Below are 22469 nucleotides of genomic sequence, written 5' to 3'. Positions count from 1 at the left end.
TTTTTAAAAAGATTGTGTAGAGATTTTTGGTAAATTGTTGAGGACATATTTGATTTCAAAATCTTTACTTAAATAGATAAGGAAAGATTTTGTATAGACTTTTGCTAAATATATGAGAAATGAATTTCAATTAAAAATCTTTATTTAAATAAAACAAATCTAAATAATTAATGGCATGTCATTGTAAATACTTCTCAACTTCATGATTTATTTGCTAATTGTGATCCAAAAATGTATATATAGATTTAGATATTACTACTACACAGATCTACTCTATATACAGTATATATCATCACCACATGCTTTTCTACGTGGCATGTCCAAAATATGTCATATCTTGCCGTAAAATTAAATTACTCAGCAAATGTAATAACATATAAATACATATAGCTTAATTAGCGAGTGTGTAAGTACATGTTAAGAGTACTGATAAAATCTAACTTCAAATACGACACAACAGAATGAAGACAAAAAGAAAATAAATAACGTAGCAATATGTAAACTAAAGTTATAATCGTACCAAATCTATTTTTTGGTTGTAATTTAATAATTAGATTTTGTAAACCAATTTAAAACTAACATTAAGGTGAAAAACGCAAAATGTTTATAAGGAGTAAGCAAAGCTAACTCATGTTACAAGCCTAATAATTGTTCTATGGCATGGCAAGGTTTACATTTTTCTTTTCACATTATTGAACTCGGCGTGTAAAACGTTGTGGGTCCATCGTATATGTTGAAATCATAATGTCACATAAAAATTATACAGCTTCTCACATTTGACATATTAAGTAATTACTCCGTCCGTTTCATAAAGAGTGTCGTTTTAAGGTTTTATTTTTGTTTCACAAAGAGTGTCGTTTTAGGTTTTCAATGCAAAATTTAATGATTTTTTATGTTTTATGACTATTAGTATTCTGCAGATTGTTTTACTATTGGGCAGATTATGTTTAGGTATATAGTTAATGATGTTTTTGTTTGGAAAAAACAAAAAATTTAATGTTTTCATAATCTGTGTGCAAAACTCTAAAATGACACTCTTTGTGAAACAGAAGGAATATTAAAGAAGAGATACAGAAACTGATGCAATCAATTGTTTACATAAAATATAATGATGCATGGACTTGTTTTAAATCTAATCACATGCCATGTTTTTAGGTTGTAATAGGTACAAGACACTTATTTAACCAAACTTTATGTTTGAGATCTAAGAATAAGACGTTGATCTAAAATTTGTATATATATGTGTGTACTTTTCTTTACTACCTATAGATGGTATTACTATTACTTTGATGGTTCGAGTTCTTTTGTCAAGTAAAAGTTTCTATATAGACACACTTTAATGTTATTGTTGAGACCATAACCCACACGTCTTTAGATAGGAGACCGATGGTACGACAACACCATTTGCGTTTGTTTCATGAGTTATGGCCCTCCTTAATTCACTCCCACTGTGCTTCCAAAGTTCCAAACTCAGAGTTTCATTTGTCCTTTGTAATTTTTTTTTGCAAATCTTTCATCTATCTTCCAGAATTTTATAATACAGTATATTTTTTAATTACTATTCAACCAATATTACATTACAACCAAATTTCTAAGGTAATCCCAATGTTTTATGACGTTTTAAGTAATTATTAACAAAAATAGGCAACCCTTGCATGCAAAATTGTGAATCACATGTGCTCAAGCTAGTTGTACATACTATACAAGTAACTTACCATCCCTAGTAAAACTATATGTTTTCTAAATTTGGAAATTACGTCCATTTTCCTACCCATATACTATATTTTACCTAGAGTTAATCTAGATCTTTAGATTATTTTTTGTGACTCATTTTTTGTTTGGGATGCTGAAAGCTTGTAATCACATCCCAGTGTATACCTTGCCTCTGTGAAATGGTTCAGCTGTAACGTTTCATTTTGTATGAAATATATACCCAGATGACAAAAAAAAAATATACTATATTTTACCTTACTTATCCCCATTCTATTTTTTATTTATTAATTTTTCATATCTAAAGGTAACTCTCATTTCTAAATGCGACATTCTAACTTATGAATGTATATACGTGTATGTAAAGATACAAACACATTTAACAAACCCTTCTCAACCTCTCACTTCTCCAAGAAGTTTTCTCTCCATCCACACAAAAAAAGTTTCCCAAATAACAAAACACACACAAGTTTAGATATGGATCTTGAGTTATTACAAGATTTGTCCAAATTCAATTTCCCAACACCCATCAAGATCCGATCCAAAACCTCAAAAACCAAGAAGGACGAAGGTGATGCCGACGAAGATGGCCTCAGCTGCAGTACACCCACATCCCAAGAACACAAGATTCCCGCCGTCGTAGACTCTCCACCTCCTCCGCCGCGAAAACCCCGACCACCACCGTCAGCACCGTCTGCTACGGCGGCTCTGATGATCAGATCGTGCAAGAGGAAGCTTTTAGTGTCGACTTGTGAGATAATTATGAATCGGGAAGAGATTGACCGTTTCTTCTCCTCCGTATACAATGAGACGTCGACTACAGCTAAACGGCGGAGAAGTTATCCGTATTGTGCTCGAAGATGAGGCTTAATTCAATATTTACATTTTTTACAGTTTTACTGGAAATATTGTGAAATTAATTATATGTTGGTGTTCGATTTTAATATTTTTAATTTAATTATGAATATGGATGGATAATTTCCCTGCAACCGCATATTAATTTCGCATGGAGGGGTCGATGTTGTAAATTGAGTAATAAATGAAATTTAATTCCAATTGCCAAGATTTCTATACAATAATGTGATATTTATGTCATTTATAAGAGACACGATCGTTTTATCATCCAACTTCATGGAAAAAATAGTTTCAAAATATATATTGTCGACTTCTAAAATTGAAGAACGCGTTTATAAATGACCCATATATATCATATTGACCGATGTAAAATATCCGCATCCACTATGAAGAATCAAAATATCTCCTGGTAAAAAAAAAATTGATTGTGTTATGACGCATGCATGTATGAAAATTTTGAACAAAATTAATTTGGTTTATCTCCTGATAGAAAAGTAATTTTATCAATATGTATTAAATTACAGACTCGTAGTGATGTTAATTAGTGACAACATTGCTTGCTTCATGGGCAATGTGTGGTACATGTTCTATTAAATATAAAATCATTGCATTTATGTGAGAAAATGATGGCAATCAAATCAAAATAATAGTACTCACTATAGTTTCACACAATATAATGTCTTAGATTTTTTTTTTTTTTTTTTTTTTTCATTTTACACAAGTCTATATCTGTAAAGTTAAACTTTATTTGTTTTACTTTATCTTAGAGTCCAATTTCATTCATTTAGGTTGGACCGAAAAGACTATGGTATCTTTACACAACATATATTGTTCTTCAGTTAGATAACTGATTTACATAAGATATCACGATTGCATAAGATACCAGTCGGAAAAAAGAAAAATCCTATGTAGCGTTTCAAAAATAAACACTGTATTAGGAAAATTGTACTCTGTTTGAACAAAATATAAGCGAATTTTTACTGCAAGATGTCAAGTTTATTAGGAATGAATATTTAAATCTATAGTAATATTAATGACAGCAATTAATTGGGTTATCAAAAATGCTAATGGCGTTTCAAAGTTTTTAGGTGTTAATTTGGTAGAAGATGTAGCAGTTGCGTGTCCTACGTGTAACTGTGAAAGCAATAACGCACAGAAAATGAAGCCTTGATGGAAATATATATGTTATTCGAAAATAAAATTGATGGAAATATATGTTTTAAATTAACGTTTTAATTGTACAGTAGAAAAAGCATGCACATGTATAAAACTCAGTTATATTGTATCAAATTTGTTAATCTGAAATTCATGCTTGTTTTTTGTTTATGACTTTTTTGACCGGCCGGTAGAGCGGCGGACGCAACTTTGGGATCTGAAGATATTAAAGAAAATGTCCTAAAGATTTCTAATATCGAAGTTGATTCTCATCGTTTATTTCTTTATTTAATTTCTTTATGATTTCAAAATTCTCACACTATATATATAAGAAGTGTTATAGTACGAGAATTGAAATGAATCTTAGAAAATTTGTTTAATGACCGGGAAATATGCATGTGTTAACATGTTTTAATTTAGGCTGTTTTCAAAATTTGCAGTTGGTATGTAAAATTTAGCAGTGAGTACAAACAAAACGATACACCAAATTAATGTTTGTAGTATTTAGTAAATGCATGGTACTGTGGTAGACTAGCTAAGTAAATTGCATGTGTTACAGTTTAATATGTAACCTCATGCATGTGTATCTCTTTCAAGTTTCAACAACCTTTTTGATTTTTAGAAGTAACAACTTCAAATTCTTTTATTGGCGGACAAAAAGATAAGACGATTACTCACCAGACCAACAACATTAAATGGAAATTAAATACATATAGAGTAATTAAATGGCTCTGCGACCAAAACATGGAAATTAATGGGCGTTATTCATTAAACCAGTAAAATTGAATGGAAATTAAATATATATAGAAATTAAATGATATGATGGTCCTGCGACGAAGGAGGAGCCATATCTACGCAACTCATCCAACAAGTAATTGTCTTAAAACATAAGCTACTCTTTTTACTTATTTCATGATTGTAAGTTTCTTATTTCAATTATTCTATCATTGCTCGAGTTATTTAATAGAAGTTAAAGAGTGTGTATCATACAATGTTGTCTCTTTTAACTTAACAAAAAGGCATTTGGTATCATCATGTCGCATGTAAGAGGAGCTACAACTTTTTTGATTCATGTGTTACGTGGTCTAACAAAGGGAATGTGATGAATTGTCGCTCTGGGAATAATTTCGTAACGAAAGTTGTCTTACCTAAAAGTCTTTATTAATTCTCTGAGTTTCTGTTGAGAGAAATAGCATCAAAGCTTGAAAAGGTTTAACACATCTTTGACAAAACAAATTTAGGAAGACCAAATCCAAAACAAAAATAATTACTATTTCTTTTTGGTACTGGGCCGGGCCGGGCCGGTTTAATCCAAGGCAAATGGCAAGATCCATAGAGTTTACATACAAACTCTAGTGTCACCAAAAAAAAAGTCAGAAACCGTGCATTAGTTAATGAACGCTTCGGTACTTTCTATAGTGTTTTCGCATCTGTCAGGTTTGCTATCTCGAATTACAGGCAGCGTATTATCTGAGCGTATAAGAAATTGATATACGCTAATTAATTTATTCCCGTTATTGTAGAGAGAAACTAATGTTTTTGGTAGAACCCTAATTTTTGTCGATCTGGCCAAGTTTTGAAACGAAATTTGATTGTTTGGATTTTGGTAAAGGAGATCAGGATTCATCGCCGGTACCATGTTGGTTAACTGGCTCGCCGGGAGACCCAGCAATAAGTTTTATGCTCTTCAAAAAACAATAGACGAGCTACACAAGGTATTATCATATATGTTGACAATTGATGTTTTTAAGTTACTATATATATTTATTTTTCTGTGAAATTGAATCTATTCTCAAAAGCATCCAATAATGTGTTTCTCATTCTTCTTTCTGATCACTGATGTGTGTTCACCTCAAGACGCTTGAGTCTCTTGAACAACAAGAAAAAGTTTGTCTGGAAAGAGCTGCCGTGCCGTACAGTACAAGGAAGCAAAAACATGTTACCTGGCTGGTGACAAAACAAACATCTTTTGCTTTTGAAAAAAAAAAAGTAAAATAAATGAAACATCTTTTTTTATATATAATTATGACCACATGGATCAATTTAAAACATGTGTGCTGAGGCTTGTTATGCAGGTGCTAAACATAGGTTGAAAGAGAAGAGGATTAACGACCAAACCGCCCAATATCATAGGAATTTGCAGCTTCTTCTACATGAAGCTGTGAGTTTTTTCTTTTTTTCTTTTTTGTGTTTTGCTAAATCATTTTTTTTATAACTACTTTTTAAGCGATAAATTGAATTTATTATCACTAGTTTTCTTTCTTCTATACAGCTGATTTTGTGTGAAAGTAGAAAAGAACAAATGATTGAAGCTATGCGGGATGGAGATTTTACTACGCAGAAGACAACGCAAGTAACAATTTATCTTTGTTTGTTCCTTTTACTCTTAACTTATATGTATTAATCTAGCTCATAGTATTATTCTACGTCTATTTAGACTGATCGGACGGACATAATGTGTATCCATATTTCTTGGCTACGCGTGTCCACCTTTTAGAGACTATGCCTCTAGTTAACATATGTTTTACTATAAAATAAACATATTTAGTCATCAAAAAAATAAAAATTGAGAGAATCTTCTACAAAAGTAGCTCACAGACCCAACCAAAGGACCATTGAATACCGTATATATAGATACACAGACATATAAACACACAAATATTCGCGTCTTCAAATTGTGAGAGATAAAGAAAGAGAGAAAGAGATGGGAGAGATTGGGTTTACAGAGAAGCAAGAAGCTTTGGTGAAGGAATCGTGGGAGATACTGAAACAAGACATCCCCAAATACAGCCTTCACTTCTTCTCACAGTAACCATACTTACTTATACATAGACACATATATATATAAGCTCTTTACATGTTGTTTATATATGTGAGCTAATGAACAATATAATTGTGATAGAATATTGGAGATAGCACCAGCAGCAAAGGGCTTGTTCTCTTTCCTAAGAGACTCAGATGAAGTCCCTCACAACAATCCTAAACTCAAAGCTCATGCTGTTAAAGTCTTCAAGATGGTAATTACTTACTTTCCGATTTTCTACATCTACATATATGTGAATCACTTGCATATATTCGTATCATTATCTTACACTTCTTAGATTGAAATTAGAATGTTTCATTTTTTACAACTAAGAATCTTATTTACTCATTATATACCTTTTTTTTTTCTTATATAATAGTAGAAAATAATAGTATGAATTAACTTTTCTTGTCATTTATTGACGCAGCCATGTGCACACGACTTGCGATTTGTTTGAACTTGGCTAGTTGGCATTGTCTTCTTCTTTGAGAATAAAAATCTCATATTAGTAAAGAATACTATTGTATTATTTCATTTTTAATAACAAACACACATTTCTCTGTCAATAAAGATCTGTTACTGAAGAATCCAAGTGGTTCAAGTCGCTTTATGGATTTTTATTTTTTTGCTAATTGCTATAATAGAACAGAGCCATATAAACCAAATTCTGTTTACTTTTAATTTTGGTTTATGACTTGGTTTGGTTCAACTCACTTTTGGCTTCTAGGACTTTGCATAATATGTATATATTTTCTGACTTTACTCTTTTTTTTTTTTTTGGGTGTAGACATGTGAAACAGCTATACAGTTGAGGGAGAAAGGAAAGGTGGTAGTAGCTGACACAACTCTACAATACTTGGGCTCAATTCATCTCAAAAGCGGCGTTATTGACCCTCACTTCGAGGTCTTTTGTTTTTTTTTAATAAAAATATAAAAATATAAAGACATGATTTTTATTTTCAATTTTAACTAAACAACAAGTGTGAATGTGAAAGCAGGTGGTGAAAGAAGCTTTGCTAAGGACATTGAAAGAGGGGTTGGGGGAGAAATACAACGAAGATGTGGAAGGAGGTTGGTCTCAAGCTTATGATCACTTGGCTTTAGCCATTAAGACCGAGATGAAACAAGAAGATCAGTCATAAAACCCTAATGATCATTTGGGTATCACATACATGATACACATATATGTTTCTCTGTGTGTACTATGTTAATCTTTGACTTTCTACAATTCACTGCTTTTGAAGAAGGATCTTGTGCGATCTTGTGCTATCATTATTCATTAGGGAGATACATGATACTGTAGTTTTTCTTGAAATTGTTATTTGTGAGAAATATCATGGTTTGAAGTATTTATTTTCATAAGATGGGTGTTAATTAACGTGGGGATCATTTTATAGTCACTCAAACTAATAATTTGACTTCCCTAGACATAAGATATTGGATCTATTTCAGTTCAATAAATGTTTTTTTTTTTTTTAATAAATAATATGCTACATATGATTTGTGCCATTTGTATCGTAATGTTCAAGTGCACTAAATTATTTAATAGAAAAAAGTTTCTAAGTAAAAAGTAACAAAATTTGAGCAAAACAAAATTAACAATTGAGCAAAACATAAGTATTTTTAAAAATAATGGACACAAACAGCTGAAATAGTTCAATATTGTAGAGAACCAAAAAAATCTACATTTCATTTGTCTCGTAAGTACGTTAAATAGACAAGAACAAAAGATAGATTAATAAAGAGAGTTGTGAAGAATTCGTGAGCTCCAGCTTCTATCCAATCCCTACGCTCATCGGTTTTGGAACACAGACACTCTGAAGGCGACACCACAACGATCATTGACGGCACACCTCGAAGTTTAAGGCCCACAACCATCTAGCAAAAGAGAAATACGGTGTGCAGAGATTACAGTGGAAAGGCGTGAAGAAGGAGAGATTTGGGGAAAGGTTGAGTGTTGCGATCTTTTGCTTGATGGGGGTTTTAGCCATTGGGAGTTGTCTTGTTGTTGTAAAAACTATTAGTTTACCAATGGATTTTATTTTTGTTAACCGTAGTTCATATTTTGGTGGTCCTCCACAGACAAGCTAATCTACTTAAAACAATAGTAGAAAAGAATTCAAACTAAAATCAAATCAAGAACCCGATTAGAACCATAACATCAACTCTGAAACATACTTTTACAGTATTTTGTATTGTGATATAGAATGAGATTTATTCAATATAATTAGAGAATAAAACATTGAGCAGCAGAACACTGCAAGTAAATCTATATCAATGTACAAACACAAAAGTCTTGTTTGAAAAGAAAGGGGTACCTATCACCCGGAAGAGACCAAAATGCTCACTTTGAAACTAACTGAGAGTACGAGGACCCAGAGACACATGAAGATTAACATTGCCCATGCTGAACTATTTCCTGATTTCTCGGAGGCAGTATTCCCTTGGACCAGCCCCAAAGAAAGGATCAAGTCAAAGTTCCCGTTTTTGCCGTATGACCAGCCCATGTTGCCGTCTGATATTGTGATCATACCTGCGGTTACATGAACTGAACCTGATGATTGTGCTGCGTGTAACCGGATAGCTGCATCCTTTGTAGGCAACTCAGAAGCAAATGCAGGCGGAGCAGGAATAGCGGCCAACATGTGGCTTGCCTTCTTGAGGAACGGGTACTTGTAATCTGCATAGTTATGAATTGATCCATCAGCAAAACAGAACACGTGACACCACCTATTATCATATGGGGCTAAAGTCTGATTGTGGTAACATGGTTCTGTACCTGGCTCAAACTCTGTTGCATCTGCATCAACTTGTTTTGAACAAGATGCTTCATCCTTTTCCTTTTCTTCCACCACATGTTTGCTCCCTGACGTCTCCTCTTTCTTTAGTTCCTTGGTCTCGACCTATTGGTTTAAACGTGAGTTAAAACTTAAAAGGAAACAAAAACAAGTCGAAATATAAAGTTTTATACCTCTTGGAAGAGCTCTTCTTGATCGACAAAAATATCTTCATTTCCCATCAGTTGAGAAGGATCAAAAGTCAAGTTTTGAGCACTCTCATCGTCCTCATCAAAGAAGGTAAGATAATCTTCAAAGTCGAAACCATCTTGCTGGGTACTGCTGAGATCATTTGTTTCCAGGTACAGACCATCATTCTGCAGAAGATTACTGTTCGGATCCAGAAACGCCTCACCGGTCAAGTAGTTGCTCTCAACTGGAAAATCATTGTAGCATGATGTATCAGTCCCAAAGATGTTTTCAGATGATAGCAAATTTGAGGTGTGCTCATCCTGGACACCACAGCCAATTTCTTCCTCTTGAAACAATGCGTCATTTTGAAGGTTACCATCACGAATAATAGGCTTCTGATCTTTCTCATAAGATTCTTCTGGTTGCTCAAAGTAGCCACCAGAGTCCACATAGTTTCCTGGTTGTATATAGTTTACGGAGTCTGAGTAGTTTGTTTCAACATTATTGCTCGACTCCCCGTGAATAAAGTTTAACGGGATAGGAATGGCATCATAGACCACAAAGTTTTCAGACTTCTGCAAGATATAAAAATTCCAATTGTAAAATTAGAAGAAGAAGAACATAATAGACAGCCTAGAAGGAAATCTGATCAAAATCAGTGAATGAGAAGAAGAGATTTTCACAAGCTCTTCCTCAATGAATACAAAGGAACAAATCATTCGACCAAAAGCTAACCAAGAGATATCAGTAAACTTTAAAACCAATCCCTAATGAAGAGTATATTTTCTATGTTCCAAACAAGCCGATAAACCAAATACTTGAACACAAACCTGATCAATGTCATCCATATCGACATAAACATGATCTTGACTTCCAAGATCTTCTTGATTAGGTACAAAGGTCATATCATCCTCCTCCTCCCACTCTTCCTCAACAAATGGAGCACCATACTGCTCTCCATTTTTAGGTCCTGAACCACTCTTCTGAAAAATCCTACAAAGCACAAACGCATCCTTCCCACAATTCCAAAACAAAGTCAACAACACAATCCCATTAAACAACAATAAACTAAAAAAATCCCAAGTCTTCTTACTTGGTGAACACCAGTTTTATCGAGGTCTTCATCAACCAAGCGATACTCATGCATAACCCAATTGGTTCTTTCGCCACGAGGAGCTCTACCTTTGTGGTAAACAAGAGTCTTCTTCATCCCTACGACTTTTGAGCCATTAAGAATCTCTCGATCTTTCCCTGTGGTCTTCCAATATCCCATCTCAGTCGCACGATTCGTCTTCGACCCATTTCTATACTTCTTATCAAGCATACTGAAGAAGTACCACTCCAAGTCTCTACTTTTCAGCTTCGACTTGTCTAATTCCCACCAAAAACAACAAAATCAAAAAATCAAGCAGAATTCAAATTATATCATCGCTTCCTATACAACAATTTCGATCAAATCATCAACAGATAGAAGAACTGACCCGGGAGATCCCACGGCTCGGATTTGTATACATCGGTAACAGAGATAGCATCAAACTTAAAGGGTTTATTGCAGATCTTGCGTTTAAGGTAGTAACGAACGAGTTCTTCGTCCGTGGGATGAAAGCGGAACCCAGGAGCGAGCGACGTCACTGAGCCACGACCCATATATACTCGGTGGACCAAAATAATGGGTTGGGAGAATTTGAGGAAAATGAGAACAAAGCAAACCGGAGAAGACGATGAACCAATCGGAGCTAAGCGACCGTAGTAGCTACAAAATGTGCAGAAGAAGTTTCACGCCGTGAGGTTTTAATATTTTCCAGGAAAGTGTTCCTGTGCCGGGATAGCATATCAAGTGACTGGCTGTGACTGTTTTTGGGTGACTGTCTTTACTAAACCGACACGTGGAAGTCTTGGACTAGTCATAGCTTTTAAAGTCTCTAGAATTTGTTGGGGTTGGTTGGTTCCCGGAAACGATTTATCCACTTCAGTAAATATCAGATGACTAAAATTTAAAATATTTGAAATTTTCGTTGAATAGAAGAGTAAATAAATAGAGAATATATTTGATGTTAGAAAACGCAATCCAGGGTTAAATCGTACCAAACCCTTTTTCGCTTTTTAAAATAATTGCAAAATTACGTGTAACGAAAGTCTTCTAACGTCGCTGACGCATCCACATTCGTAATGCTAGCTGAATTGTTCAATGACGGTTATACCCTCACTCCTTACCACTAACCCCGGTATTACCGGAGACAATGAAAGTCCTTGTCTGCAAATCTAGATGATAAATGCACCTTGAAATGACAATTATGCCCTCGGACCTAACCACCTCTAGTATTGTTCTCGTCTGTGGCATGTTGGCAGAACGTTCTTGAGACAAATTTAAGATAGTTTTTGTCTGAAAAGACTAGATAGATAGATGATATATGACAATGGAGCAACAACCTAAACTGTTCTCAAAAGATGCAGGAACATCCAAAAAAAAAAAAAAAAAGAAGGATAAAACACTCGGCTCAGGGGCTCGAATCCGTTTTATCCTATGTTACAACAGAGATTCACACGGTTCGCAATCCGTCTAGAGGAGCTACATAGATGGCTCATAATATTAGGGAGATTAAAGCTAAAAGGCGAAGAGCAAGAAGAAGTAACCTGGAGAGATGGTTTTAGAACCTTTATTGTCCATTGGCATTGTTCTTCTTAAGTTCCTCGTTCTCCTGACGCAGCGCATCGATCCTTGACTGGAGAATACTGATCATAGCTTCTGCACTCATCATTTCAAGCTTGAAAGTTTCTCTTTCAACAGACATCTGGTGAATCTCCTTCTGGAGATCATTAACCTTCTCTTCAGGAGATGCAAGTGGAGTTTGAGGAGGAGAAGGTTCCTTGTGAGGACGTAGCGGTTGCTGCGGCTTTTCTTTCTTGTCGGAGATACCCATGAGTGAGAACTCAAGCAATGCAGAGATGGCAGTGTTGGTGGCAGCGGCAGATGATGAGATTAAGGTGGTTGTATTGTCGACGGTTGTTGTTGTGGACGAACAATGGTCCTGTGTGTTCCTGCTTGAGTTGTTGTTTGACTCATTCTGGCGTCTACGTTTGTATTGCAGGAGAGGTAATGGAGCTTCTTTGTTGAGAACACATACAGGTGGAGCAGGACGCTCATCTTCTTCCGTGTGCTCGCGTTTGAGTGTTTCCTCGTTTTCATCATAATTATTATTGTTGTTATGCTCCTGCGGCTTGAGCTCATTCTCATGATGATTCTGTTGGTTAGGTTCGATATCCATTGGAGCTGTCTCTCTCGGTGGCTCATTGATGTTGATGAGACTCTTGCTGCCTGACTGGATTTCCTACAACAAATTACAAGTGAACCCCAGACGACACATAAAATATCTGAAACCAAATGCTTCAATCAACTTTGCGGATGAAAGATCAAAACTGCATTTTCACTAAAACAACAAAAAAATCATTATACTTCTGGTCAACATTTACTGATCAATTAAGTGAGTTCATATGATGCACAGTAACAAGTGCTGGTCAATGAGGATGCAAAGTTTGAAAGATCTTGTAATCAGCATGATTAAGAATAAATCCCAAGAAACAAAAAAGAAGGACCACAGAAAATTTAGATATTTTCTGAATCAAGAGAGTTGATTCATCAGATAAACCTATAAGGTTGATTTTTACAAGAGTTGGCTCGATGGAGTAATAACTCAGCCCACTGAACCAGTACTTAGAGAAGCTTCAATTCAACACAAGAAGTTTTGCAGATAAGAAATATAATATCTTGTGAAACAAGAGAGATGATGCATCAGATAAATTTGTACATTTGCACTGTATATAACATTGAAATCGTAGATTGGTTCAAATAAACTCAATCAGCCCAATGGAACACCATTTAAGAGAGAATTTCAACAGCGTTTTTGCATATAAGAAATATTGAAATGAAACTAATAAGGTTTGGGTTATGAAGCCAGAGTATGAAGAAATCACAAACCTGGTCCATCTGGTTGTTTCCATTGGCTACTGGCGGCGGCTCTAGCCTGAGCTTAACGTCTATTCCTGGAATCAGAGCTCCTGCATCATCAGCCCATTCCTCTTCCATGAACGGCGCATATCTGTTCCCACTTGGTGGCCCAATGTTATTCTTGTGGAAGACTCTGCACAACACATATGCATCTTGCTGCACCCAAACAAAGAATTGAGATAAGATAAGATCTTTGGAAAATATCAGAAACCTAATTTGAAAGTAATCTGAAAGTAATACAGTACCACCAGGTTTCCGTTTTTCTCGGTTTCATATTCCACAAGGCGATACTCGTGCATGACCCAATTAGTCCGAAGCCCGTCTGGGGCACGCCCGCTGTGGAAAACAAGCGTCTTTTTCATACCAAGCAACTGAATGTCACGGCGGATTTCTCTGTCTTTTCCAGTTGCTTTCCAGTACCCTCTGTTAGTTGCTCGGTTCATCCTAGCGCCGTTTCCATACTTCTTATCTAATGCGCTGTAGAAGTACCATTCTTGGTCCCTTGTCTTTAACCTCGAAAACACTGAAACACAACACAACAGAAGGAAATTACTTAAACCAGACTTTAACTCAAAACTTTACATTTCCTGAAACACAAGCAAACAAAATTGGAGCACAAGTTAGCCTGAAATTCTAAAGAAATCTGCAAAAACGAATATTTAAACCACTTAAGAAGTCGATTTTGATGAAATGTCTTCACAGTGTTATAGCCTAAACATACATAGCAGAAGGTAACAACAGAGAATCTGCAACAAAATTTCCCACCAAAATGAATCGGAACCTATAAAGTTAAAAACTTTTCCCAAGAATCGAGTCAGAAGAAGCGAAGAAGCCCAGACCACAAAATCCCAAATCAGAAGCAACAAAGTCACAGAAAAACCCAAAATTGAAGAGATGCACAGAAACCAAGAAAGAGCGAAGTGAAACCCAAAGAACCTGCTAAATCCCAGGGCTCATGCTTATAGATATCGACCTCTCCAATCGCATCGAAGCGTACAGGTTTGCCCAGAACCTTCCTCTTCAAGTAATAGCTCACGAGTTCCTCATCAGTCGGATGAAATCGGAAGCCAGGAGCAAGCGAGGTAGCCGCAGTAGCAGTACCCGGAGCAGTCGCCGAGGGCGGCGCAGTCACAACAGCCAGAGATTCGCGACCCATTATAGCAAAGTAAAGACCGTACTTGTTCTAGGGTTTCCTCAATTTCCCTATCCCCAAATCTCACCTGAAGAACAAAAAGACAAGTTGGATAAATGGGTTTTTTGATTTGAGGAAGAAGAAACCAAAGAGATAAGCATAAGATGAAGGGTACCTTCAATTGCAAGAAATTTGTCTTTCTTTTCGCGTTCCCAGAAGGCTAGTAGTAACAAAGTATTTTGGATTGCGATTCCAATTTTGATTTTCATTTTCTTTTTTTTTTCATTTTCTTATTTCATTATTTCTCTTTTTGAGTGTGGCAGTAATAAAACCCTAGACAAATGTTACTGCGTAGGTTTTTGTCGTTTTATGTAGTAAATTACTTTCGTAGTCATCTAAAAAGCAAGTAATTTTTTTCCAACTCTTGGATAAAGATAGTATTAGAAAGAAAAAAAAACAAACCTATCGAAAGTACAATCATTCAACAAGGGTCACACAAACTCATAAATGATACTACTACTAGACAATAGATTCTTAAAGGAGTTAAACATAGCCAGGTTCCGTATATTAGGGGGACGATATAGTTAAAATAAAATACAAACATCAGACTTTATAACACCTACGAAATTCCATTACCTAGTAGATATGAATCCATTTCGAAAATACGTCTCTGATCAAAACTTCTTCTTTGAAACTTAATGATAAAAAGATGTCGACACTATAATAATCTAACAAATTAAGACAACCAAGAAGCTTGTAGATGAAGGTTTAGTAAGATGCACCAAATAAAAAGACCACATTTGGCTGATTCCTACATGGCGGCAGCGGCACCATCAGACAACATTTACAAATGTGATTGTTAATCAGACAAGTTCCGGTCTAAATCATTGGCTCCGTCACGACCAAGTAAAGAACACGGGCCATACCAAGTAGTGGTCCAGTCGCCACCATCAACACCGAGTCTATAAGAAACTAATGAGGTTTTTCTCCTTAATCCAGCACAGAGTTATCGAATCGAATCTAAAGAAAGAACGAAGCAAGTGTAGTATGGAAATTAGAGTTTTAGGAATTTGGAAAAAATGAGAACAAGCAAATCGGAGAAGAAGAGAGGCGGCAACGAATCCTCCGGGAATAAGCGACAGTGGAAAAGATTAAGAGTGAAATGTTAGGCAGTGAGGTTTTAATATCTCTTCCAGGGAATTGTGCTCTGTAAATAGTGCCGATACTCTGATATTTTTGGGTAACAGCAAATAAAGTAGCGACACGTGAAATTTTGGACAAGTCTTAGATAGTCTCTGTAACTTGTTGCGGTAGTTGGTTGGCGCAAATTTATACTCCATCTGTTTCGTTTTAGTTGTCGTTTTACGACTTAAATTTTGTTTTGTAATAGTTGTCGTTTTAGGTTTTCAATGTAAATGGTTGGTAAAAATTCCAGTATTATCCCTATTATTTTAATGTTTTAGCTAATGAAAAAATTTATAAGATATATTAATAAAGGGTAAAACAGAAAATTTAATGTTTTTCTTAATTTGCGTGAAAAAAACCTTAAACGACAACTAAAACAAAACGGAGGGAGTATTATATATATATATATATATATATAATAATGGAATTAGTTTGAAACACAAAAATTAGGTTTTCAGCAATTAAAAAGTTGAAATTAAAAGAAAAGTAAAAGGGAATTTTGCCAAATGTGCCACATTTTGGGAAAATATTAGCAAATGTACCACATTTGAAATGAATTTAGCATCCATACCACATTTGGTGTTTGTGTGGCAATTCTTGGACGATTTTGCCCTTCTCTGTGCGTCAGGTATGTGTTAGGGGAAGGAGCTACAGTAGACGCCGGTTGGGAAACGGGGACAACTTTGTGTCAGAGAAGGACAACTTTGTCTGAAAGACAACTTTGTGTCAGAGAAGAAGGACAAAACATTGCATTAAATGCAGTTTACATTTACCATGGACAATAATTATGAAATAGAGTGAATGATGTCCACCAAGAATAAGTCCAGGTCTCTTGATTGTCCATCGCCAGATGATGTGGTTTTACCAGCCAGAGATCTGGATTTACTCGGGGACAACTTTTCTTGATTGTCCATCGCCAGATGATGTGGTTTTACCAGCCAGAGATCTGAATTTACTCGGAGACAACTTGATCTTTATTTTATTCCGCCAAAGAGCCGAAGACGAAGATCTGGATTTACTCGGGGACAACTTTGTTTTACCATCCAGTGGAAAAAAAAAAGGTTCAATAATCCGGGTAAGTGAGGACAATATTGTTCGACTAATCTGCAGACCAAAATAGATGCCGAGAAATCTAAATAAAATTCAAAACCCTTAAACGAGAACAATTGGTAGACAAAATGTGGAATTCATGATAATAAAACAAAATGATGAATCGGGGACAAGATCTAAACGCAATAGAGAATTCCCAATCGGGGACAAGATATGGACAACAGTAGAGAATGTTTATATGAAAAAAAGTTTTGTCGTAAATGAGAGAAAGAACTAGACAAAGAGAGAGATAAAGTGAAAGTGAAAGAAATAAATAAATAAAATAAAAATGTAACAACAAATAAAGAAAGAGAAAATTGTAGTTACCAATGTAGAGAAATAAAGGAAGACAGAAAAGTTAGAGGGGCACATCAACTACAGGTTTTGGTCTCTCATGTTGGAGGGTAAAATGGTCTTTACCAACGGCAATTGTGGTACAAGAGAAAAATGAGTATATGAAGTGGTAGAACCAAAAATGTTTCGGTGAAATGTCGTATAACAGCTAATTTTCTCAAAGTAAAATATATTTATTTATTTGAAAATGGAATCCAGGCTTGAATCGTATTTAGCGCTTTTTGCTTTAAAAAAAAAACAAATAATTGCAAATTACGTGTAACAAAAGTCTTCTAACGTCGTTGACGGAACCACATTCATAAATCGTAACGCTAGCCGAATTGTTCAATGACGGTTACACCCTCACTCATTTCCACTAATCACGAGTTTAGCTAAAGCTGTCTTCCCAGTTCTTCGAGATAGAACATTATTAAGCAACAGAGTAGTTCTTTGTACGGAAGACCAGAAGGTAATTTCATGAAGATTATGCCCTCGAACCGGACCACTAATGATTACGGTTTTACCCCAAGAGAAAAAAAAAAAGCTTTCTTGAGACCAAATAAAAGAGAGTTCTTGTCTGAAAAAGACAAGATAGATAGATGATAATAGTATATGACAATGGATCAGCCTGAAATTGTTCCCAAAAGATGCAGAAACATGAAATAAAAAAAGGATCAATAAAGACCCTGCTGGGTGACTCCGTTCCGTTTTATCCTAATTTTACAACAGAGATTCATATGGTTTCTGATCTGTCTGAACAAGCTACATCCATAGCTCATACTATTAGGAAGATTACAGCTAAAAGGCAAAGAAGAAGAAGAAGAAACCTGGAGAGATGGTAGTGTGGTTTAACTAGCTTGTCCACTGGCGTTCTTCTTCTTAAGTTCCTCGTTCTCCTGACGCAGTGCATCGATCCTTGACTGGAGAATGCTGATCATAGCCTCTGCACTCATCATCTCAAGCTTGAAAGTTTCTCTTTCAACAGACATCTGGTGAATCTCTTTCTGGAGATCATCAACCTTCTCTTCAGGAGATGCAATTGGACTAGGAGGAGAAGCTTCCTTGTGAGGACTAAGCGGTTGCTGCTGGTTTTCTTTCTTTTCGGAGATGCCCATAAGTGAGAACTCAAGCAATGCAGAGATGGCAGTGTTGGTGGCAGCAGCAGCAGATGATGATGAGATTAAGGTGGTTGTATTGTCGACGGTTGTTATTGTGGACGACGAACAATGGTCCTGTGTGCTCCTGCTTGAGTTGTTGTTGGATTCGTTTTGGCGTCTACGTTTGTATTGGAGGAGAGGTAGTGGAGCTTCTTTGTTGAGAATGGAGAGTGGAGGAGGACGCTCATCTTCTTCTGCGTGCTCGCGTTTGAGTGTTTCCTCATCTTCTTCATAACCGCTATGGTTGTTATTCTCCTGTGGCTTGAAGGCGCTCTCATGATGATTCTGTTGGTTAGGTTCGATGTCCATTGGAGTAGCATCTCTCGGTAGCTCGTTGATGTTAATGAGATCCTTGCTTGTTGAATGGATTTCCTACAACAAATTACAAGTTAATGTGAACCCCATTAGGCATAAAATATCTAAAACCCAAAATGCGTTGATCGACTTTGCAGATTAACCAAAACACAATAAGTCTTTCTCTAGTTGATTATCCTTTAATGCAAAACGAAGATTGTAAGTCTGAAATATCTTGTAATCACGAGGATAAATCCCAAAGAAAAAAGACCATAAAGAAAAATTTAGATATCTTGTGAATCAAGAGAGACCATTCATTAGATAAAGCTGTAAGGTTGAGCTGAATTCTACAAGAGTTGATAGCAAACTTAATGGAATTGTGCAGTTTAAGTAACTCAGCCCACTGAAACAGCACTTAGAGAAACAAAGAGCTTTTGCATATACGAAATATGATATCTTGTGAATCAAGAGGGATGATTCATCAAAGAGTTTTTGCATATAAGAAACATTGAGTGTAAAGAAAGCACAAACCTGGTCCATCTGGTTGTTTCCATTGGCTTGTGGTAGAGCCTCTACCCTGACCCTAACGTCTATTCCTGGAATCAGAGCTCCTCCACCATCAGCCCATTCTTCTTCCATGAATGGCGCATATCTGTTCCCACTCGGTGGCCCAATGTTATTCTTGTGAAACACTCTGCACAACACATATGCATCCTGCTGCACCAGACAAAGAATCGAGATAAGATAGGATTCTTTTAACAATATGAGATAAACCCAATTCGAAAGTAACTCTTTTGGACAAGATAATACCAGCAGGCTTCCGTTAGTTTCAGTTTCATATTCCACAAGTCGATACTCGTGCATCACCCAATTAGTCCGAAGCCCGTCTGGAGCACGCCCGCTGTGGAAAACAAGCGTCTTTTTCATACCGAGCAACTGAATATCCCGGCGGATTTCTCTGTCTTTTCCAGTTGCTTTCCAGTACCCTTTGTTAGTTGCTCGATTCATCCTAGCACCATTACCGTACTTCTTATCTAACGCGCTAAAGAAGTACCATTCTTGGTCCCGAGTTTTCAACTTGGAAAACACTGAAACACACAACACAACAGATGAAAATTTACAAACCAGACTTAACAACACTTCAGATAACCAACAAACTTCATTTCCTGAACCACAAGCAAACATAACTGAGCCACAAGCAAACACAAAATTCTTAAGGAATCTGAAAAATCGACTTTCCCCAATTAAAGAAGTCAATTGGATGGAATGTCTTCGCAGTGCTATAGCCTAATTGCCTAAACATAGCAAAAGGTACGAACAGAGAATCTTCTCTGCAACAAAAAATTTCCCAGAAAAAGAATCGGAGCACATAAAAGCTAAACCCTTTTCCCAGAAGACGGAACAACAAATAAGCCCAGGCGACAATAATCACAGATCAGAAGCAACAAATTTACAAGTCTCACGGAAAAACCCAAATCACAGAGATACGCAAAAACGAAGAGGAAGAAACCCAAAGAACCTGCTAAATCCCAGGGCTCATGCTTGTAGATATCGACCTCTCCAATCGCATCGAAGCGTACAGGTTTGCCCAGAACCTTCCTCTTCAAGTAATAGCTCACGAGTTCCTCATCAGTCGGATGAAATCGAAAGCCAGGAGCAAGCGAGGTCGCCGACACAGCAGTACTCGGCGCAGTTGCCGATGGCGGCGAGGACACAACAGCCAGAGATTCGCGACCCATTTAAGCAAAAAAAGAGACCGTACTTGTTCTAGCGTTTCTTCTCAATCTGTACATCAAATAAAGTTGTCCAAATGTGTTTTTAATTTGACAGAGAAGAAATTAAAAAGAGAAGCACAAACATTAAAGGTAGCTTCAATTGCAAGAAATTTGCTTTCTTTACGAGTTCCTAGAAGGTTAGAAAACAAGTAATTTCGGATTTGCGATTCCGATTTTCATTTCCCTTTTTTTTCTTTTTTTAATTAAATTTTATTTAATTTCTCTTTTTTGAGTGTTGCAGTAAACCCTAGAAAACGTTACTGCTTAGGTTTTTGTCGTTTTATGCAGTAAAATAAAGAGAAGGAAACACTGTCGTAGTGTGGTCTTAAAAGTGAAAAGTAAGTATTAAACGAAAAATATTTATATTTTACGATTGGAATTTCCTAAAAATGTCTTACCATAATATATGTAGTTGACCAAAAGCATATTATATATGTGTGTGAATATAGAATAGAACAGTAATATTGATTACTATATAAGTAAATAATATTTAGATAGATGATGAAAAACAATAAATGAAAATCAAAGATTCTTTCTGTGATTAATAAATCTTTTTAAAATGTCAAGTATTTTTACACTAAAAGAAAAAAGTTTATTTGTTTCCTTTTACATTAAATGCATTGTACATATCTCTAGTATAAAAATCTTATATTTCATAAAATTCTGCAGTTCAAAGATTTACAAACTTTACGGTAAATAATAAAATCTAAGGAAACAATCTTGTTGGAAAATATATAATGGTTTTGTCTTCTCCTTATCAAAAGTTAAATTTTGATAAGTACCTTTTTTTTTTTTTTTTTTTGTCAATCGATAAATACCTTCTCTTTTCATATCCAGATTGCCAAATATTTTTCTTTTTGATATAAATGTATAGGTTAAAAGAAGATTTAATCTCGTAAGGTTAATAAATTTTATTTAATTAGGATAATGTCGTTTTCTTTAAAACCCATAAAAATGTAATAACAGTTTAAAAGAAGTTGACCCAAAAAAAGAGTTAATGAGAATAATATAGAAGGTGAAAGAAAAATAAAAAAGGAGTGACAGATACGTTTGCTTGCAGAAGGATACTTTACCAATAAGGCAAGCTAAAGGGGAAGTGAGACTTGGTCCACACGAATCATCATCTTTCCCATTTTCTGTTACTAATGTATTTATTTTTCTTCTTTTTTCTCTGTTTATTTCTAGTGCCAGTCCTCTTCAAATTTGTAAATCGTAGTTTGGTTTTCATTTAAAACATTTTCAATTATGAAATATAAACATTAACTACGATTACAACTTGAATAATTTAAATGTTTGTATAGTCAAGGTGACAAAGACAAAAAGATACCTTTTTTTTCATCTTCTAGAAAATGGAATAGGCCTCTATAATTTTTTACTGAATTTTTGGTAACGATAAGAAAAAAACAAACGACAAAAAAAAAAAAGAAAGATAAAAAAATATTTCTACATGTTGAAATTTTTGCTGTCGACATTTAGATATTGAAAGATTAATAATTATGGTGTACGGGGCTGAATTGATGAGGCGTACCAAAAACTATATGATATATTTTTGCACTATTTCGTTTTTTTTTGGTACGCTATGTCTCTTGTCTCTTATGCTTTGTATGCGTAACTAATTCGAAGGCAGAATTTTAAACGAAAAATATCCAACTCTTACATTTACACATTATTATGGAACTAAAAAAGTAAAAGTAAACGAAAATACTATTTTGTTTATTTATATATTTTTGTTGTCAGCTATCTGACACCACTGTCTCCAAAAAGGACAAAATGCTAAAATATCAAGACTTTTTCTTTGGCTCATAAAAAAAAAAAACGGTTTGAGCCTCGGCCCTCGGGTGTAAGTTCTGGGCCTAATTTCTTCTAAGCTTAGAATATTAAAAGCCCATGATTTATTTGTAGCCCATTTTAATGACGGACGGGTGTAAATCAAGCCCATGTTAATTTTTTTTTTTTTCATAACAGTTTCTCGTATTGAGACTAGAACAACATGCATTTGTCTTCAC

The 22469-nt window shown here is 35.3% G+C and overlaps 5 protein-coding genes across 8 annotated transcripts; 2 read left to right on the top strand and 3 right to left on the bottom strand.

Moving 5' to 3' along the window:
- The first annotated feature begins 2028 nt into the window (after positions 1-2028).
- Positions 2029-2775, top strand: LOC9320862 (cyclin-dependent protein kinase inhibitor SMR1). Its single transcript, XM_002884750.2, has one exon. The coding sequence runs from the start codon at positions 2056-2058 to the stop codon at positions 2572-2574; it is 519 nt and encodes a 172-aa protein (XP_002884796.2). The 5' UTR covers positions 2029-2055; the 3' UTR covers positions 2575-2775.
- A 3492-nt stretch (positions 2776-6267) lies between these two features.
- LOC9318744 (non-symbiotic hemoglobin 2) lies at positions 6268-7897 on the top strand. Its single transcript, XM_002884749.2, has 4 exons — positions 6268-6528; positions 6623-6737; positions 7311-7427; positions 7522-7897. The coding sequence occupies exons 1-4, from the start codon at positions 6425-6427 to the stop codon at positions 7663-7665; spliced, it is 480 nt and encodes a 159-aa protein (XP_002884795.1). The 5' UTR covers positions 6268-6424; the 3' UTR covers positions 7666-7897.
- Positions 7898-8648: 751 nt separating this feature from the next.
- On the bottom strand, positions 8649-11421 carry LOC9318743 (NAC domain-containing protein 53). Its single transcript, XM_021030991.1, has 6 exons — positions 10974-11421; positions 10586-10863; positions 10323-10505; positions 9495-10067; positions 9303-9426; positions 8649-9203 (listed from the first exon to the last, which is right to left on the bottom strand). The coding sequence occupies exons 1-6, from the start codon at positions 11137-11139 to the stop codon at positions 8845-8847; spliced, it is 1683 nt and encodes a 560-aa protein (XP_020886650.1). The 5' UTR covers positions 11140-11421; the 3' UTR covers positions 8649-8844.
- Positions 11422-11865: 444 nt separating this feature from the next.
- On the bottom strand, positions 11866-14936 carry LOC9318742 (NAC domain-containing protein 78). Of its 2 annotated transcripts, none has more exons than XM_021030992.1 (5): positions 14806-14936; positions 14435-14718; positions 13744-14021; positions 13469-13654; positions 11866-12812 (listed from the first exon to the last, which is right to left on the bottom strand). In XM_021030992.1, exons 2-5 carry the CDS (start codon positions 14652-14654, stop codon positions 12150-12152), a joined length of 1347 nt encoding a protein of 448 aa, XP_020886651.1. In that variant the 5' UTR covers positions 14655-14718; positions 14806-14936; the 3' UTR covers positions 11866-12149. The 2 variants fall into 2 exon arrangements, with proteins under 2 accessions (XP_020886651.1, XP_002882676.1); XM_002882630.2 differs by having other exon boundaries at positions 11866-12821; positions 14806-14918.
- Positions 14937-17799: 2863 nt separating this feature from the next.
- Positions 17800-20616, bottom strand: LOC9318741 (NAC domain-containing protein 78). Of its 3 annotated transcripts, XM_021032895.1 has the most exons (6): positions 20208-20616; positions 19499-19776; positions 19220-19405; positions 18997-19091; positions 18840-18882; positions 17800-18766 (listed from the first exon to the last, which is right to left on the bottom strand). In XM_021032895.1, the coding sequence occupies exons 1-6, from the start codon at positions 20425-20427 to the stop codon at positions 18086-18088; spliced, it is 1503 nt and encodes a 500-aa protein (XP_020888554.1). In that variant the 5' UTR covers positions 20428-20616; the 3' UTR covers positions 17800-18085. The 3 variants fall into 3 exon arrangements, with proteins under 3 accessions (XP_020888554.1, XP_020888553.1, XP_002882675.1); XM_021032894.1 differs by lacking the exons at positions 18840-18882; positions 18997-19091 and having other exon boundaries at positions 19220-19402; positions 20208-20614; XM_002882629.2 differs by lacking the exons at positions 18840-18882; positions 18997-19091 and having other exon boundaries at positions 20208-20613.
- Between the last annotated feature and the right edge of the window lie 1853 nt (positions 20617-22469).

This window comes from Arabidopsis lyrata, assembly GCF_000004255.2.
Source record: "Arabidopsis lyrata subsp. lyrata unplaced genomic scaffold ARALYscaffold_3, whole genome shotgun sequence".
NCBI classification, from domain to species: domain Eukaryota; kingdom Viridiplantae; phylum Streptophyta; class Magnoliopsida; order Brassicales; family Brassicaceae; genus Arabidopsis; species Arabidopsis lyrata.
This window is presented reverse-complemented; position numbering and strand designations above follow the sequence as displayed.

Excerpts from the sequence above, each read along its gene's own strand:
- LOC9320862 (XM_002884750.2), top strand. The coding sequence starts at position 2,056 with ATGTATATACGTGTATGTAAAGATACAAACACATTTAACAAACCCTTC.
- LOC9318744 (XM_002884749.2), top strand. The coding sequence starts at position 6,425 with ATGGGAGAGATTGGGTTTACAGAGAAGCAAGAAGCTTTGGTGAAGGAA. Across the intron at positions 6,738-7,310 it reads CTGTTAAAGTCTTCAAGATG|ACATGTGAAACAGCTATACA; the intron begins GTAATTACTTAC and ends TTTTGGGTGTAG. Across the intron at positions 7,428-7,521 it reads TTATTGACCCTCACTTCGAG|GTGGTGAAAGAAGCTTTGCT; the intron begins GTCTTTTGTTTT and ends ATGTGAAAGCAG.
- LOC9318743 (XM_021030991.1), bottom strand. The coding sequence starts at position 11,139 with ATGGGTCGTGGCTCAGTGACGTCGCTCGCTCCTGGGTTCCGCTTTCAT. Across the intron at positions 9,427-9,494 it reads AAGAAGAGCTCTTCCAAGAG|GTCGAGACCAAGGAACTAAA; the intron begins GTATAAAACTTT and ends TTAAACCAATAG. Across the intron at positions 9,204-9,302 it reads TGCAACAGAGTTTGAGCCAG|ATTACAAGTACCCGTTCCTC; the intron begins GTACAGAACCAT and ends ATAACTATGCAG.
- LOC9318742 (XM_002882630.2), bottom strand. The coding sequence starts at position 14,654 with ATGGGTCGCGAATCTCTGGCTGTTGTGACTGCGCCGCCCTCGGCGACT. Across the intron at positions 14,022-14,434 it reads TGAGCCCTGGGATTTAGCAG|TGTTTTCGAGGTTAAAGACA; the intron begins GTTCTTTGGGTT and ends GTTGTGTTTCAG. Across the intron at positions 12,822-13,468 it reads GAAACAACCAGATGGACCAG|GAAATCCAGTCAGGCAGCAA; the intron begins GTTTGTGATTTC and ends AATTTGTTGTAG.
- LOC9318741 (XM_021032895.1), bottom strand. The coding sequence starts at position 20,427 with ATGGGTCGCGAATCTCTGGCTGTTGTGTCCTCGCCGCCATCGGCAACT. Across the intron at positions 19,406-19,498 it reads AAACTAACGGAAGCCTGCTG|CAGGATGCATATGTGTTGTG; the intron begins GTATTATCTTGT and ends TGTCTGGTGCAG. Across the intron at positions 19,092-19,219 it reads GAAACAACCAGATGGACCAG|TGGGCTGAGTTACTTAAACT; the intron begins GTTTGTGCTTTC and ends GTGCTGTTTCAG.